Source organism: Candoia aspera, chromosome 1, assembly GCF_035149785.1.
Source record: "Candoia aspera isolate rCanAsp1 chromosome 1, rCanAsp1.hap2, whole genome shotgun sequence".
Taxonomy (NCBI): domain Eukaryota; kingdom Metazoa; phylum Chordata; class Lepidosauria; order Squamata; family Boidae; genus Candoia; species Candoia aspera.
In genome coordinates this window covers 303,796,187-303,813,989 of record NC_086153.1, presented here as the reverse complement: position 1 = coordinate 303,813,989, position 17,803 = coordinate 303,796,187, and the positions used below count along the sequence as shown (strand labels likewise).

General features: G+C 38.6%; 1 protein-coding gene across 1 annotated transcript in view; it reads left to right on the top strand.

The window, feature by feature from the left end:
• KCNK10 (potassium two pore domain channel subfamily K member 10) overlaps positions 1 to 13,574 on the top strand; it is a 67,088-nt gene extending 53,514 nt beyond the window's left edge. The window contains exons 5-7 of the mRNA XM_063290194.1: positions 264 to 450; positions 10,631 to 10,770; positions 12,925 to 13,574. Coding sequence (XP_063146264.1) covers positions 264 to 450; positions 10,631 to 10,770; positions 12,925 to 13,569 — 972 coding nt within the window. The 3' untranslated portion in view covers positions 13,570 to 13,574. The remainder of the gene's footprint in view (positions 1 to 263; positions 451 to 10,630; positions 10,771 to 12,924) is intronic.
• Positions 13,575 to 17,803: the final 4,229 nt, after the last annotated feature.

The following is a 17,803-nucleotide window of genomic DNA, read 5'->3' as shown; positions in this document are numbered from 1 at the left end:
CTCAGTCTTCCCCCAGAAGGAGTATTATGAACTTTGCCAGTAGGAAGCTGGACAGTGGGGGAAATAATGTATAAGGGGCCAATATTTGTGATTTGATATAAGACTAATACCTGTATTGTGTATTTTTCATGTTTACAGTCCAACTGTAATTCATAATGAATGGATGATTTTTAATTTAATATTGCCAGGCAGCAATTTATTTTGTTTCAATTTCTGGAGACAGTGTACTGAAAACCACAAATGATTATCATTTTCTTTTGCAGAAGAAACAAGTGAGTCAGACAAAGATTCGGGTGATCTCTACCATTCTTTTCATCCTGGCTGGATGCATTGTTTTTGTCACCATTCCAGCTGTCAGTTTCAAATATATTGAAGAATGGTCAGCCCTGGACTCTTTTTATTTTGTTGTTGTCACTCTGACCACAGTTGGCTTTGGGGATTTCGTGGCAGGTGAGACATCCCACCAATTTATTTATTTATTGTAGCGAACTACTGTACATTCCGTTTATCAAGAAAAAACCTTACCAGCTTGGTTTACAAGTAGCATGTTAAGTAACTTAATATTTCCTTCTTTCTTCTAACAGCGGAATCTTCCCTCTTTTGGAGATCCTTCCCACCAAGTTGTTGGTGGCAGTGGCCCTATAGTAGAGTAGGACTAATCTTGCCTGAGCAAACTGATAGCAAATGCTAGATGATCCATTCTGAGAAAGTGGAAAACAGACCAAGTTGGAAAGTTACAGAGCAAATGATACTTCCAAATAGATTAACTTCAAACCTTTTGTTGTGCTTGACAAGTATAATTTATAATATGAGTTAGTTAAGAGGGCAGAGTATTCAAAAATGGCTTCCACAGAAATACTGTAAAAGAGCTGTGCTCACATAATGTTCTTTTTGCATGGGTGTCAATCCATGTCAGAGCTATGAGATAGTCTGCCAATGGAGTTCAATTTTGACACATCTGAGTGAGGGTATGGTGGGTTAGGTCAGAAATTGGCCATCTATTCAGATCTCAAGCACTATCAGATAATTTTACACAATGCCCAGAGACCTACATAAAATGTTCCAAAACATGGAAGATCACTAAACCTTATGAGATTTCAGCGATCTCACTCAGTTGTCACAAGAACTACAAAACTGTAGTAAATCCTTGTGCAAGATTCAGCATTCTCATGAGCTTTTGGCATTCCCATGTAAGATCACCATAATCACATGAAATTGGGTCCAAGATTTGCTGTTTTTAATTTTTAATTGAATTTGGGAAGCTGTGGGAGCCACGGGGGAAGGGGGTGAGGGGCAATGATAAAGATAAGCCAAGTCAGTAGAAAGCATCCTGGAGGTTATATGGGGCAGTTTCATCTATATGTCTTTTGATAAGTAGGTCTTTTTTGACAAGTCATACCCAACCTGGCATCAACTTCATGATAGGCAAATTACCTGTGGTAGTCATTGTTTTGCTATGGCATACAGCATGCTGTTAAAGTTCTAGTTGAAAAAGATTTTCTACTATGGTCAGCTTAACATTTATGAGTGAAAGCTTGATGCATGTTATGCTCTAATAGTAACAGGTTTTCAAAGAACAGTTGAAATATTATTTCAGAAAAAAATACATTCAGAAGTGGAAGAATGAACACAAGTATGAGTAGAACAACTCATAGGTAAAGGTAAAGGTTTCCCTTGACATTAAGTCCAGTCGTGTCCAACTCTAGGGGGCAGTGCTCATCTCCGTTTCAAGCCAAAGAGTTTGTCCGAACATTTGTGCCCTTGCAGGCTTCAGTACTGAAAACAACATATTGGACAAAATGGTGATGTGATTCAGTTGTGATATGAAACAGAGGTTCTTCTGATACTCTTGTTGTTTTTGGTGTCTCCTCTTATTTCTATTGCCATTTAGTTTCTATTTCTTTCGCTGGGTTGCCCATGAGTGCCACAAAGCTTGAAAACTGTCCTTTCTGTTATTCTCCCAGCATTGAAGGTGGGAAATATTAAGAAAGGTTAACAAATACCCTTGGACATTTGACCACTGTACTGGGGGCACTGTACACATGCAAGTTATCCCATTTTTGCCAGTGAAATGCCACTAAACATTGGCTAGACTACTTGTTATGAGTGAGATTCCAATTATTAAGACTTTTCAAGAAGCAAATGTCCATATCTGCTGTAAGAAATAAGGCTGGTAAGACAGGAACCAGGAGGTCTCATGCTAGAGAACAGGTGCCTTCCAAGGCCGTCAAAATAAAGGCCAATTTCCATGGACTAGGAAAGGCAGGAGAACATAAACTCTGGAGTATACAGCTATATAAAGGGGTTGATTTCTGTGTACTGCAAGGAGCACATCTCTGTGTATATGGCTTCACTCCTGTCTGCAATAAGGAGATTAATCTTGTGTTCTGCCTGGAAAGCCAATGTCTGATTAGTTAGCACAGATCAGCTAGCCCAACAGGTAGGCTAACATAACTGGTGGTCCCATACAAATCCTCACCCAAGACCTTGTCGCTATTGATGTTTGATATCAATCACCTGCTGCCCTGTTTGAAACATAAGATAGGAATCTGGACAGATGCACAACCATCCTCACTCAGTGTGAGCTAAGACCTAAAGATTCCCATTGATTGTTCTTGTATAGGGTTATAACTGACCTGATAATTGAAGAAGTTGCAAGATGGGCAGTCCCTCTTCAAATATAGCACAACAGTTTGGACTTGGATAGCTATACAATTTTGTGATAATCCTGAGGACTATGTTCTGTGATCCTGTTCAATAGGTGATCTATCACCTCTGACAGGATAAGTATTTTACACAAGTGTATGCAACTGATTCTTACTTGTAGCTCAGGATGTGGTTGAAATGAAAGAGGCTTGATTGACTAGTATAAAGAAGGACTATCAGATGAAATATTGGACTAAGTCTATCATTCAGGACACCCCATAGAGTGTCAGCATTAATCCAGGTCTGCTTAAGTCTGTATGAAAAATTCAAGGAGTAGAATGAATGGCAGAATAAGGGAAGGGAAGACATCACTATTCTTTTTTCTTCCCTCCTTCTTCCACTCTTATATCAGAGACTTCAGAAGCAGTAGTAGTCTTTAACGGTCACTGACCAGAATTCTGCAAGTTAACAAAATAATAATTAAAATAATTACACAGTTTCTATTTCAAATAAAATAAAATCACCATAAAATTATAACTGGGTCACTGAGGCAGCCAGGGTGTATCTAGTTTTACAGACAGTATAACCAAATACAGACATATTAAGGGAAACAAAATCATACCAGTCTGATAAAGGTAATGTACATAAAATAAATCATAATTATCTGGTTACTTTGCCAGTAGGGAGTTAAAACAGGCCCTTGTGTCCTCATAGAAGGCACAATATAACAGGATATGATGGGTTCCAAAGATCCTTCTCCACAAGGACACAATTTTAGCTTGTCAGGGATTTTTTTTTTAATATTTGCCCTTAAGGACAGCTGTTGGGAGGACAATAAAATATGCTAATGTTGGTGCTCTTTGCGGTTTCGAGACAGTTATGTGGTTTAAGTACCTTGATGGCCTGAAAAAGGGGACTTGATTATTCAGGAACACATTCCTGGGTTGGGCAGATTGATATATTTAGGTTTCCAAATCTCTAGCACGTTGCTTGGGTGCAGTAAGTGCTTCATCATAGGCCATAATCAGAACCCTGTTGCAGGTTTTGTAGGGATGTTCTTTACTAGGTTGATTTATAATTGTCCTCAATGATCAAAGAACCTAGACCTTCAAGAAATAATAAGTTCACATAGAGATTTAGCCATTCCTGTAACTACAGATTCAGATTGGCTCATAAATAACGTTGCCTGGCCTGCCACGTTCTGTACCAACTGTAACTTCTAAGTGTTCTTCAAGGGCAGCCTTGAGGAGAGGATGTTAGAATACTCCAGATGGAGGTGACTACAGCATGAATGACTGTGAGCAAGTCTTTACAATCTAGGAATGGTTGCAGTTGTAGCTGAGCAAAAGGCCTTCTAGTCACAGCTGCTACCTGCTCAGCAAGTAGCAGCTATGAATCTAGAGAACCTGCAAATTGTGAGCCACCTCTGAGCAGGGATGATGAGATTCTTCACAGTGGCCCTCATATGGTTTTAGCCAACTTCCTTCCCTAGAAGGGAGCAGGTTGCCTTAAAAAGGCCATTGGGTGGCATTCAGCAGACACAAAAGACTGGCAAAATAACTCCTTTTTACTGTTTGAATCACCACTGAGTAGGCTGGAATGTGAACTTGTACCAGTGTCTGATTAGACTCGAGCTGATCAGCAATGCTCTGGGTGTCTCCTCTGCCACTTCATCTCCCTGAATTCAGTAAACCATGGAGCATCAGTGAGTATGCAGACAGCAAACGCCACTCCAGTACAATCAAATCCAGCACCTTTATTCTGGATGCCCCTTTATTCCAGTGTATGATCAAAATCTTGGATGAACTGCAAACAAGATCCTTGGGAAACTCCCCAAACTCTGGAAACTAGCAGGATCCTTCAGGTACTGGCCTCTTTGGCCCAGCTGCATCAACAAGGTCCCTCATCTGGTTTCTGTGGATAGTACCTGTTGATGCCAGCAGCGACTCATGGATGACAACAGCTATTCCTCTTCATTTAAGGAGTGTCCTGTCCCAGAAACCCAATCAAAAACTGAGAAAAGATTGATCTGGCAAGATTTGTTTCTGACAACTCCATGCTGATTTATCAAATTGATCACATTTTTTTTTGTGCTGCTCACAAATATATCTCTTTATGATCTCTAGAACTTATTAGATGAACGATTCCACATGAGAGATTTGTAGGCATTTCCTTTCTCCTTGTCTACTAAGGCCAGTCAAGGCAATGAATTTAAGTGAATGTTTGGGCTAAATGTGACAGGAGTGAAGGCAATCAACTGCAAAAACCATAAAATAAGCAAGCTCATTAGTAGAATTATTTTTCAGTTGCAATGTTTCTCTTTAAAGCTATGGACTTTGAAGGTGCTTCTTTCCACTTCCCCAACAAGATGCTATACATTTATATTTAGAAAACCAGGAAGAAAGCTCCATCTACTGTTCTAAGCAAATATCCAAAAAAGTCAGGTATGCAATAAATGCTACTACCTCGTAAACATATATAGGATTAGGGTTTCAGAGCAAGTGAAGGAACAAACATCTGAAGATATAAATCAATTGCAGAATATCTTTATACATCTCATTTGTAGGATTCTAAAGGAGACATAGAATTGATGTGATACCCATGTATTTATGGTGATCTGAAATTAGTGGAAATTACCCTGCTGTCTCAGAAAAAGAATAATATCGGCTGATGGCAAAATAATCTAATTACTGATGATATAAATAATTAAATTAATGATTCAGAAAATAACGAAGATAGTTCCACCTTTCCTTTAAAAACACTGTTTATAAAATGTGAAATATTGGCTATCTTAATGGCACAATGGGACAGGGCAGAACAAAAACTAAATTTGATTTCATTTCATTTACATTTAAGTGTAATTAAAATAACTAGTTAATATGATTGTTTTCCAGACATGTATTTTATGGTTTTCCCCTTCTGTCTTACTCATAAGTACAGTATAACAGCTTTTGAAGGATCTCATCTAAAGCTTTCAGGGATTGGACGTAGCCTTTGAGCCTTGGGTTGTGCATTTCTGCAGTAGATCATTGACATTTGCAAAATTATACCTGAGTCAACTTATTTATATTTATCAGTCTGGAAAGGAATTTGTCCTGTTAATTTGTGCAGAGCAGGGAAGAAAAATGAGAGTCAAATACAAAAATATTTCACTGGTTTAGCTGGAAAGTAGCAGCATTTATTTTATAGTGCCTGCTTATTCCGTGCAACAGATCACTGCTACCTGTTTATAATGATTCCCCCCTGGGACCTGTGATATGTGATCAGAAGAACATCACCAATTCATAGAAACAAGGACATAGCTGCTTGCCCTTTATTATACCTTGACAGCTGTAAAGCCATAACAATACATCTGTTGAAAGATAATTGAAATCAGAAGCAATATCTGAGTCTTTGCCAACATTTCTGTGCTTTGATTTGTATATGAATCTTCAATCATTATAAGCTTGCCCATATACAAGCTGCTTAGAATGCACCTTAAAGATTCATTGCAATGTTTCAGATTACTGACAGGCTATAAAAGTGCACAAGGTCAGGGAAGTGGAAGAGGGAAGACTGAACAACATTACAGAAATTAAAAAATGAGTTCTCTGTGCAGCCGTATTTAAATAAATGACATGAACAGTACAGTTATATATATGTCTGTGTAGCAGTTAGGCCCACTGAGTTGAAAGGGATTTGCTCCCTGATGAATAAATGCAACACTATAATGCACACCTTACTTGTGAGTAAAACTTCCTGTTCTTAAACATATATAGGACTCTACTGCAATAGCATTTATTTGGACATGGCTTTAGAGAGAACGCATTCTGCAAAATATTGTGCTGATAGCTAGCTTGTCTTATATCAAAAATAAAAATTATCACAGAAAAGGGGGAATTTATATTGCAGGTTAATGAACCTTAACATTTAGGCTATAAATAAAATGAAAATATTCATAACTGAAAACTTGCATCTGAGTATGTATTCATGAGCAAAAAGCTTTATCATAATCAGGAGTGTTACAGAAAATAGTCAACAACTGATTGTGATGATTCATTCATTCATTCATTATTTATTTCTTTAAAGAGTGATATGCCCATCTTGTAGAACACAACCCTGGGTGGCTCACAACAATCATAAAACCAAAAACCATAAAAACAAGAAAACCAGAACTGAAGTCCATACCTCTTAAAGTTGCCAAGTTTGAGAAACACTGATCTACACAGTCCTCATGCTCCAACCTTACCTTATCCCAGGATCTGGGGGAAAAAGCCAGCCCTTTATGGCTTTCTGGAGGGCTAAAAGAATGGGGGCCTGCTGGATCCTAGGTGGAAGTGTGCTTCATAGGGCAGGGGCTGCTATGGAAAAGCTGGTCTAGTGGTTAAGGCACCAGGCTAGAATCCAGGAGACTGAGAGTTTTAGTCCCACCTTAGGCATGAAAAACCAGCTGGGTGACCTTTGGCCAGGCACTCTCTCTCAGCCCAGCTCACCTCACAGGGTTGCTGTTGTGGGGAAAATAGGAGGAGGAAGGAGTATTAGGTATGTTCCCCACCTTGAGTTGTTTATAAAAACAATAAAGGCGGGATAAAAAATCTAATAATGATAATGATTTAAAAAAAAGGCACACTTCCTAGGTGCCGCTAGATGGTGATGCTTAAGGGACAGGACCTGGAGCGTGCCCGCCCTATCTTCCTAGTGGAATGGGTAGATACCTAACAGCTTTGGAAAGCTCATTTAATTTAGCAAATTCCAATAACCACACAGATTTATGGAGATTGTGTCTATCATCACACTCCTTAATTTTATTTTTTACAACACTGCCTGTTTTACTACCTTTGTTTCAACTGTATTTTTTCCATTCTATTGACCATTTTGTATGTTCTTCTCTTTCTGGGCAAAGATTAGAATCTATTTTTGCAAACGCTTTGCAGCATAATAAACCATTACATATTTCTAGACAAGAATATTAGTTATTGAAATATTTACACCGTTCTGGTTCCTGTGGTCAATCATGCTATCTCACAAAATGCTGAACAGGAACTAACACAGGCTACCTCATCATTTTTTGTGACTGTATTTTCTTCATGATTCACATTGCTGTTTTCTTCTTTGCAGTTCTTCTTGCCATAGGCTTTTAAGCTGAGCTGTTTGGAAAGTTTCATGCTGTACTGAAATACAAGAATTATTTAAAAGTGGTTAAAAAAGAACTTGCCAAATATGTAGAGTGTAATTTGGCTGAACAAACACAAACTTCATGAGGAATTACAACACCAAGACAGGTGTTTTGGTCAAGCTTTCCAGGGCTATGACCCCCTAAAATTTGAAATGGGATTGACCTTTCTTTCTGCATTAAATAATACAACTTGAAACCCAGAGAGATGCAGTAGTTTTGGAATGTAAGAGTGACAGAAAAAAAATCTTCCATAAATTATTTTTTGATAGTAAAAGATTTTAAAAAGTTGGTTGCTTTACCCAGAGGTTTAAAGACATAAGGAGAAATAGCTCTTGTCTTTGCCTTGTCTTAATTTCAGTCGCAGAGAGAGAATTGTACACTACTCAGAGTTGGCTGTGATTGGACTCTATAAAACAAGCAAACTGATAAATAGTTTGATACTCCTCCTGTATGTGGCTTGACATACTTCATAGTTAGATAACTGGAACAATTTAGAAACCTGTACAATTTAAAAGGCATCAGCTGCAGTCATAAACTTACTGGTCATATTTCTGCACAGAACTGGGTTCAAGTAATTTTATTTTGTACCCAGAATGCTGCAACTAAATAGGTATGTGAACACATATATACTGGGAGAAAATTCATAGATGACAATTATGCACATCATTTTATTAAAAAGGAATCTGTAGAGGTTAAATGCTTCACTATAGCTAAGCAAAAAATTCATGTTTTTCTGGCTCTGCCTTGGCAATCCAGCTATCAGTTTGGAGAGGAACAGTCACTGAGGTGGGTGGCCATATGAATTGGATGGACAAACCAACAAACAATAGAATAAGTGCAGCCCTGTCAGAGCTCTGGCTTTGCCTCTGCACGCAAAGCCCAATCCCTGTCAAACTGTTCTGTGGGCTTTCCTCCCATTTTGCCCGGACAAGACAGCTGTTGGTTTGTCCAGGCAGAGCAGGAAAAATGTGAATGCTGAGCTTAGCTAAGCCCACAGTACAGCTTTCCCTGTGTGAGAAGTTTTAACAAGTAGTCCACATGAACTGGACTGAACTGGCTAGATAACACCCCTGAACATAATCTTGGTCATAATTGAGATCATAACCTCTATTAATTTTTGAAGATAGGAGAACCTGTAGAATAGATTTGGGATTTGTAAAAGGGTGGAGATATACTGTACATAGCTGATAAGGAGTGGAGCGGAAAGTTTCTTATATAATGTAGTCAATGGATCAGAGCCTTGATTTTCTCTTTCGTTTTGAACAGAAATGCCTTTCTGTTTTTGTGCCAACCCAGTCTCCTGTCTTGGATGCTCAGTGGCACCCATTGCACCAGTATGTCTGTTGATACTTCTCTTGGAGCTTGCCAGACTTCCTATCCTGCTTGACTTTTATATTTAAAGAAACTCCTATTTTATTTTTAGAAAATGAAAAGTTGACATGAAGCAATAAAAAATGCCAGCTTCCAACATCTAAAAATGTATCTGGGGTCCAAATGGGCATCACAGAAAATTGAAATTTGGGAACTGCTGGCCAGAGCTTAGTTTGGAAGCATGCCACCTGCACAGAAACAGGACAGAAGGAAGCAGGGGTAGCAGGGAGCACTTTGTAGAGTAGCGTCGGGATGGCAGGTTACATTCCATTAAATCATTGTTCTGTAATGATTTAATAGAATGTAATGGATTTAATAGCATCTGCCTCCTATCTTCAAAAATTATCACAGTTGTGAATGGACAAGCCCCTACAAGGCAGTCAGTGTACAAGAACACTCACAACAAGTACTTAAAATTATGAACATGCTACCTGTCCTGACTCCCAGGAAACACTCTGAGACATGGAACTGGTCTCTAATGTTTTATTGCTAATACATAACAGTACTCCTAACAAACTGAACAAACGTGGGAAAACCCAGCCATATAAACCCCGCAGGTTAAGGCGGTCCCAATCTGTGCCTCTTGGAATGGCTCACCAATTCCTCAGTGCTATGCATGCGCTTAACAGTCTGGAAGGGAGCCCCCTGCTCGCCATCCTTACTCATGACACTACCAGTTTCAAAAGTTTGGGGACCCTGATTAAGTGCTCCAATAATAATAACAACTATAACAAACAAAGCAAAATATGACAAAACAGACAATGCTACAATTGATCAGAGGAAGTGTCATTAGAAGCCAGCTGTGGGTTTGTAAAATTAAAGCATATACTATGTTTCTGTGAAGCATGGAGAAGTTCCACGCATCAATCTTTTTCTTGACGAAGTTCTGAATGTGGTGATGGTTCTGCCATAGAATTGCTCCCCCACATACATGCAACAGTATGCAAGTTCAAAACTGCATCATCACCATCATCATCATCATCATCATCATCATCATTTAAGAAATAGATTTAGAGGCCACCTGGGCAGCTTCCACTTAAAAAACAGAAAACAATTAAAAAATCATATGCGCCCAGACAGACTGCACTTCATATACCATAAAACACAACCGACAGGAGCTCCACAAGCACCTATTCCAAGGTCTGGAAGGACAGTCAAGTTCTAAAAGACTTCTGGAATATCAACCAGATGGGAGCTATGCAAATTTTATATGCTAAATATCTCTACGTACATGACAGGTCAATATAAACATATCATTGTGAATATGCATACTGAGGCAAGTTAGCCAATAGTCTTGCTCAAATATTGAAAATAGTGTTCATGTTTATGTGGAGAACATGAAAATGATGAAGTGTAGTTTCAGCCTGAGATATATGTTGCATCTATATTTCTAATTGTGCTATTGTGATTGTTGCTATTGTCATCATTATTGTCATCACCATCTTACCACCTTAGGAGGAAATGCAGAAATCCCTTACCGGGAGTGGTATAAACCCTTGGTATGGTTCTGGATCCTTGTGGGCCTTGCATATTTTGCTGCTGTCCTCAGTATGATTGGAGATTGGCTGCGGGTTCTTTCAAAGAAGACTAAAGAGGAGGTAACTGTTGGCAAGTAGCTTATATTGCAGGATTTTTCATATCACGTTAAGGCTGCCTTCCATTTGCATTTTACCCTGCCAAACCAGTACTCAATATAGCTCATAACAAATTTGAAGAAAAAATATCCTGTAGCTGAAAGAAGAGAATAAAACAGAGACAGTACCAAGAGATTTAAAAACAACATTAAAAACAATTAGATGTGTACTACTACTTTATAAAGAAGTAGATTATGAGCTGAGGGTCGCATCTAATTTGGAATGGCATGCTAAAGGCTGCACTCAGAAACTGGCATTTATTAGGTAGAAAAATTCAAATTGATTTTTCATCTCATGAGAAATTGGCACCATGGAGTAATTCTTATTTTAGAAAGCTGATAATATTTTAAAGAACCAACCAACCAACCATGAGCCTATAAGGATATTATAACTCTCAACCAACTATTAAGTAATGATATCTTTAAAATTTTTGAGATATTACAAAAGGACTGCAATTCACCTAGAAAGGCTGAGTGGCAATGCTTAGAATTAAAACACTAGTTATATTCATTGTTTGGCCCTGATGCCCTTGCAGATTCTGAAGCTTCAGAAGAATTACTTGTGTAAAAGATGATCTTTGTTGGATCAAAACCCATAATTTTATATTACTAATGTAAAAAAATAAAAGGAAAACTAAATTTGGAGAATATACAAGAATTTTGGAATAGAAAGTTGGATGATTCTATATTGCCTGATCAATGGCTTCAGGTTTTAAGAGGTGTTAGATGTGTTTGTTATGATCTAAAACTCAGCAAAAATTCTCTTTATGGTCTCTTGGAGACCATCTTTGTAAAAAAGTTGGCTTGGATTCTTTCTATGTTAATGATGTAATAAAATTGAAGGGACTTTGGTACATATGTTATGGGTATATCTGCTTGGAATTCTTTATGGCTAGGCAATATTACTATGGTGAACCAAGTTCTTCTAAGGCAGTTAAAGATTAAAAATGTTAATGTTTTGTTAAATTATACCCTATAATTCTGAATTTTTACAGTCTAAAGAACTTAGCATATATTGAGCATGGACTGTTGTGAAAAAGTGATTATGTACTCATGGAAAATGCTGGTGTCCCAAACTCCAAATTGGCTTAACAAAATTAGTTAATTCTTAGACTTTGAATCAGCTCTGTACCAAGGAGAGCCAAGATGGACGATATGATTCGGTATGGTCTAGGTTTAATTGAATCATAATTTTTAAAAAAGGAATACATACACGCGTGTGTGTAAATGAATAGTATCGGCCCAAATCAACCCACTGCAGGAAGAAGGCTTCTTCATTGATGATTATGTGCTATAATCTACCATACAGGTCTACTGCAGCCTTGTGGCTAGATGTTTGTTGACATCCCAGTCTAGGGCTGAGAGAGAGTGACTGGCCCAAAGTCAGCTTCTGTCACTAAGGGAGGATTAGAACCTGAGTCTCCCTATTCGTAGTTGAGATATATTCATTCTTAATAGGCATACACACACACACACACACTTAATATTAAATACAGTTTAGGTGGGGAGATATAAGGAGGTTTTTAGTTTTGTTTGGGTGCTCTTAGTTTTGTTTTTCATTTTCCCCCTATTATTTTACATGCTATGAATGCAATATAGAAATATTAGATAGGAAATGAGTGTTTATACAGACAGAAACACATTATTCAGAAAACTGAATAACAAACACATAAAAATAGGCCACCTTAGAAATTAAATGAATTCCTGACTCTGCTAATTGTTTTCTTGATTCAATCTGCAATTGGGGGAGCAATTGTTTCCTTATTTACTTAATCAGTTTATATGGCTGCCCAACTTTCAAACTGTCTCTGAGCAGCTAATATAGGATTAAAACAGAAAAAAAGGAAAAATAACCAACAGGACTAAAAGCAGCAAAGAATATAATACAAACGAGGCCAACACAATTATGGTCCCAAGCAATACAGACAAGGTTTACCTGACACTTCTCAAGGCCCAAGGCCTGGGGAAAGACCCAGGTTCTCAAGGCCCTTCAGAAGGTCAACAGGGTTGGGGCCATCCAAATCTCAGGGGGGGGGATGCTCTCCATAAACAGCTGTTTAATTAATTGTGTTTTTGAATTTATTCTGCTATTTTTCTTGACTTTGGTTTTCTGTGACAGGTTGGTGAAATAAAAGCCCATGCGGCGGAGTGGAAAGCCAACGTGACTGCAGAGTTCAGGGAAACACGGCGGCGGCTGAGTGTGGAGATCCATGACAAACTTCAGAGGGCAGCCACCATTCGGAGCATGGAGCGCAGGCGTCTAGGCCTGGACCAGAGAGCCCACTCCCTGGATATGCTCTCTCCAGAGAAACGCTGTGTCTTTGCTGCCTTGGGCAACAGCCATTTCAAGGCTTCTTCTCAGGAAAGCATCAACAACAAGCCTAACAACCTGCGCCTTAAAGGGTCAGAGCAATTGAGCAAACATGGGCAGGGGGCTTCTGAGGACAACATCATCAACAAGTTTGGTTCTTCATCCAAGCTGACCAAAAGGAAAAACAAAGACCTGAAAAAAAGTATCCCGGAAGATGTGCGAAAAATATATGAGACCTTGCGGCACTACTCCTTGGATGAGGAGGAGAAGAAGGAGGAGGAGGAGGAGGAGGAGGAGGAGGACTTGGAGAAGGTGTGTCACTCGGCGCATTCTAGTACTGCCATTCTTACCAACTGTATTGAACAACACATGGACCTGGAGAATGGCATGCTCCCCACTGAAACCAAAGAAAGGGAACATGAAAATAAATCATTACTTGAAGACAGAAATTAAATGTAGACCATTCTTTGACTCTGATGAGCCAGTGTTAGTCTTTTATATATGTACATGATATATAGATATATGTATCAAGACACGTGCCTTATACAGACCAAGTTCAGTCTGAATTACATAGCATCCTAGAATATTTCACTGTGCCATAATGACCGAAGCTTGCTCTGCCAAAAGAAAACACAGATTAGACCCTGGAGAATGGCATCTGAAGGTGGAATATTGATAGCGTCAGCCCACATATGCTTACAAGGGGGGGAATTCAAAAGGATGATGGTAATGCAGCTGGAAAGGTGAACAGCATGGTAGGAATGTGTGAGAGCAAAGGCAGACACGTTAGAAGATCTTTTGGGGAAAGCAGGAAATAGAGCTGGCATGAGTCTTTCCAGTGGATCGCAAGTTCCTTCTCTCACTGTTGAATACTTTTCATTGAAAAGTAAAATAAGAGGCTGAACTGTCAACTTTAAGGCAGTGTTTTTGTTTTGGCATAGGATCCAAATATGAGTGTTCCCTCATTTGAAGTTTTGACAAATCAATGAGCCTTCAGTGATCCCTGCTCCCCAAAGTAAAATGTTTTTATGCACAAGAAAGGCATCTGGATGCTGGGGAGATATCAGTAAAGACAGCAGAAAGCCTTTTTCAGAAACAAGAAAAGAAAACTCATAAAAACAGCTCATTGTGAATATTTCTCATGAAAAATGAAAAATTGTAAAGGGAAAAGTGAAGAAAAACTGCTGCCTTTGGAAGAAATTCATCTTGTAAACTAATACTATGCTGGGGAAAAAAAACCCTCAAAATTTGAACAACCAGTGATTTAGGAAGGAAAATGTAATCTTATGCTTGGGTCAATAAGCAGTGAACTTTTAAAAAGAAAATGCGATCATACTTTCTATCCCTGAAGGGGCTTCAGGTTTAACACTGTAATACACTAAAAATAGAAAGTGAAACCTTTGCATGATGTCAACAGTTTGCTATTCTCGGTAGCAGAAATTCATTAAGACAGACATGTGCATATATGATGTATAGTAAAGGGCGGGGCAACTTCCAAGCCTCAGGGCTTTGTGTCCCTATTGGTGGCTAAGCTTAAGGTAAGAGACAGACAGCTGTCCAAAATTCTATGGTGGTGGTAATATTTGATTAACTATTTTAAGTGCTTAGAGCTTTAAGTGCGATTAATAACTTCATATTGTGAAGTCTTTAATCACCTATTTTTCAAATACCTTCCTTTAAAGTTCAAGCTTTTTTTTTTCATTTGATTTAGTTTTCGTTCCTTTCTTCTTTCCACAAAAATTAAGCAAATTCACTTTTGGTGTTAGAGCAAACAAGAAGAACACTATTGCTTACATGTTTGTTGTCCTTTCCATGAATAAATATGGAAAGCACAAATAGTTTCAGATTTCAAAACAGATGTTAAATGAAGATGATAGGAGAGAGTTGATTAGTTAGAATTACCTACAATGCTTGGATCTCTCACTCTTTCTGTGTATGTCTGTATGTGGGATGAGGAAAGACAAAAAGAAATGAGCTCTTCATGAGGGTTTGAATGGAAATTTGCTTGGAATACACATGCAGATTGACATATAATAGCATCCTTCAGATACCATTCAGAGAACATCTGTAAATACTATAGAGTTCCCCAAATACTATTTGTAATGTTTTTAAAGGATGCCAAAGCCATTTCTGCACTTTTTAATTTCCCTGCTTTCATATGATCAGCCAAACATAATTTATGGAGAGTATATTGGTAATGCCATCGTTTCATGCATCTCAGTTGTTTGCACCAGATTACAGTTAAAGAAATCCTTAACTCCTTCTTTCTTTGCTGCTCATGTCTAATCCATAAAACCATGAAGATGTAGATCTTGGATCAGATCCTTGTTCAGCTACAGAGCTTTCTGATTGCTTTGGGAATATAATTCTCGATTTCCAAGGTTGCACAATGATTATCAGAAAAAAATTAGATTGAGAGAGACACATATGTACCATTTTGATCACCTTAGGGAAAAGATGTGACAGATTCTACTTTAATGTATTGCCCATCTGATAGGTTGAAATAAAAGTCCCATCGTCTCAAGCTAGAATGAACTTCTGGTATGTGGGTGTTGGACATTGTGTTCCATGAGGGTTCCAGGTTAAGAAAATCTGCAATTAATAAATAATGGAACAGAGCTTCCACCATCAATTCCTCCAAAGAATGCTCATGCTGTGCCTGCATCTTGGCTCACATTGAGAAAGAACACTTGGAGCTAAGAAGAGAACTGTAAGAAAACCAGAATTGCTGCTAAAGGAGGAAGAAATGCTTTTAAATTACCCCAGAGCCACACTACACATAATTTCAAATTGGCTTTGTATAAATCTTAATCTGATCACCATAGGTACCAAAGAATCCTATGCAGGAGAGTGTGCAGGGAAATGGAGGAGAGAGGGCATGTGCTGTCCTCTGCTCCAGGTATAGAAAATAATGATGTGGGCTGCTTGAGAAATGCAGCTGAAAGCTGTAGGGGAGATGGCCCTTTCTTCTCAGCAGCTGGTAACATTTGTTAGATTGTTACATGTGCTGGATGAATCCAGAGGCCCAGTTAGTCCAACATTCAGTTCCTGCCTTTGCAGACCAGATGCTTATAGGAATCCCAAAAGTAGGGCACAAGAACCATCAAATCCTATAGCTTGTATTCCCCATGCAAGTTTTTGTTTTAAATTTTACCATGCCATTATTATGATGAAAATCTCTCTCACACATGCAGACATACACACAAGCTATATTTACCTTAGGAGAGAATTTAGTCCTGGTGCCATGGTGTATGAAAATGGATCGACCTACCTGTGTTCACCACAGTGCATAGTGGCTTTCAGTTTAAAGGAATACATGAAACAGGTTCATACTGTTTAATGATTCTCAATTTGGTCTTCTGTTGTATGAAGAAGTTGCAATGCACAGCAAAGGAGGCGCTTGGGACTGGATACAGAAACACTTGTGGCCAGAATGGGGTGATTGGCTGCTAGTTGATATTTTCTGGACAAGCAACCTGAAGCCAGCTGGTCCAGAATATGACAGATAAAAAGATAGGGATGCTGTATAAATTCATAGGTTAAAAATACATAATGCTGTCACTTCAAATGCACACTTTTAAAAAAGGCAACCCCTCCCCCTCAACTTGCCTTTACAATCCTTGAAATCTGTGGATTTATAGAACCAAGACAGCTACTAATGCTGCCCAGTTGCCCATCACAAGCAGAGCCTGGGAATTACATTATCTTAACATGCAATCCTGTAGGGTAGCCTTGAGAAGGAAATACAGACTAATCTGATCTGATCTGATCATATGAATCTGATATTTTAAATGCCTGATCTTTCAAACTTTCAGATTTGGAATATTATGTAATATTTTAGGAAAATAAAGGTGAAGACTTGGTTAAATTGAACATGACTTCTGGTGCCTGCATGGACACATCAGTAGCTTTTTTAGTAACATGGTTCTGGGATGTATTTCAGTGTACCAGTCTGGTCTGCAGCCCTGGGGTTTCCTGGTGTTTTCCCATCCAGGTACTAAGCAGGTCAATCCCGCCTACCGTTTTTTCAAGAGAAGTCAAGGGGACTTTAGGAAAATACTTACTTCCACATGCCAGATGCTATTAAGCTACCTGCTTTTTCCTTAATGGAGGTGATCCTCAAAAATGTATCAGATCAAGCTAGGAAACAATTGCAAGCATGTTGTAGGAAGTTAAGTAAATAAATAGATAAACAAGTACTTTTGTGAGCATCAAACATTATCACTGTGGGTCCCTGCTTGTCCTCTCTGTGATCTACTACATCCCCTTTCATTTAGCTTCTATCAAGGAAGGTTGCCTTTTTTTCTTTGTTTGCTTGCTGTGTAAGTAACTTGGGTGTCCTTATTTAGAGGCAACAGGAAGGAAAATGACCCCAAGAAGTTTGGCTACTTCCACTGGTAGAGGGGGTGAGAAGATATGTAGGGACATGATCAGCTGTGTAGGGATACGATCAGTAACTACTCTTGCAAGGATTAATTTGTGCACAATATTGTAGTACCATTGTTTAACTGCTGAAAACTTCAGCTCATTTTAAGTTTGGTGGGAGGAATACATTTTTGAGAAGCAAAATTTACTATCCCCCTCTTTCTTCAATTCCTTCTCATGATTGCTGGTTGGTATGGTCCCAATTTTTCTCCCAAATGATAATGGGGGCCTTTAAGATGTATGGTCTGTTCCCTAGAATTCT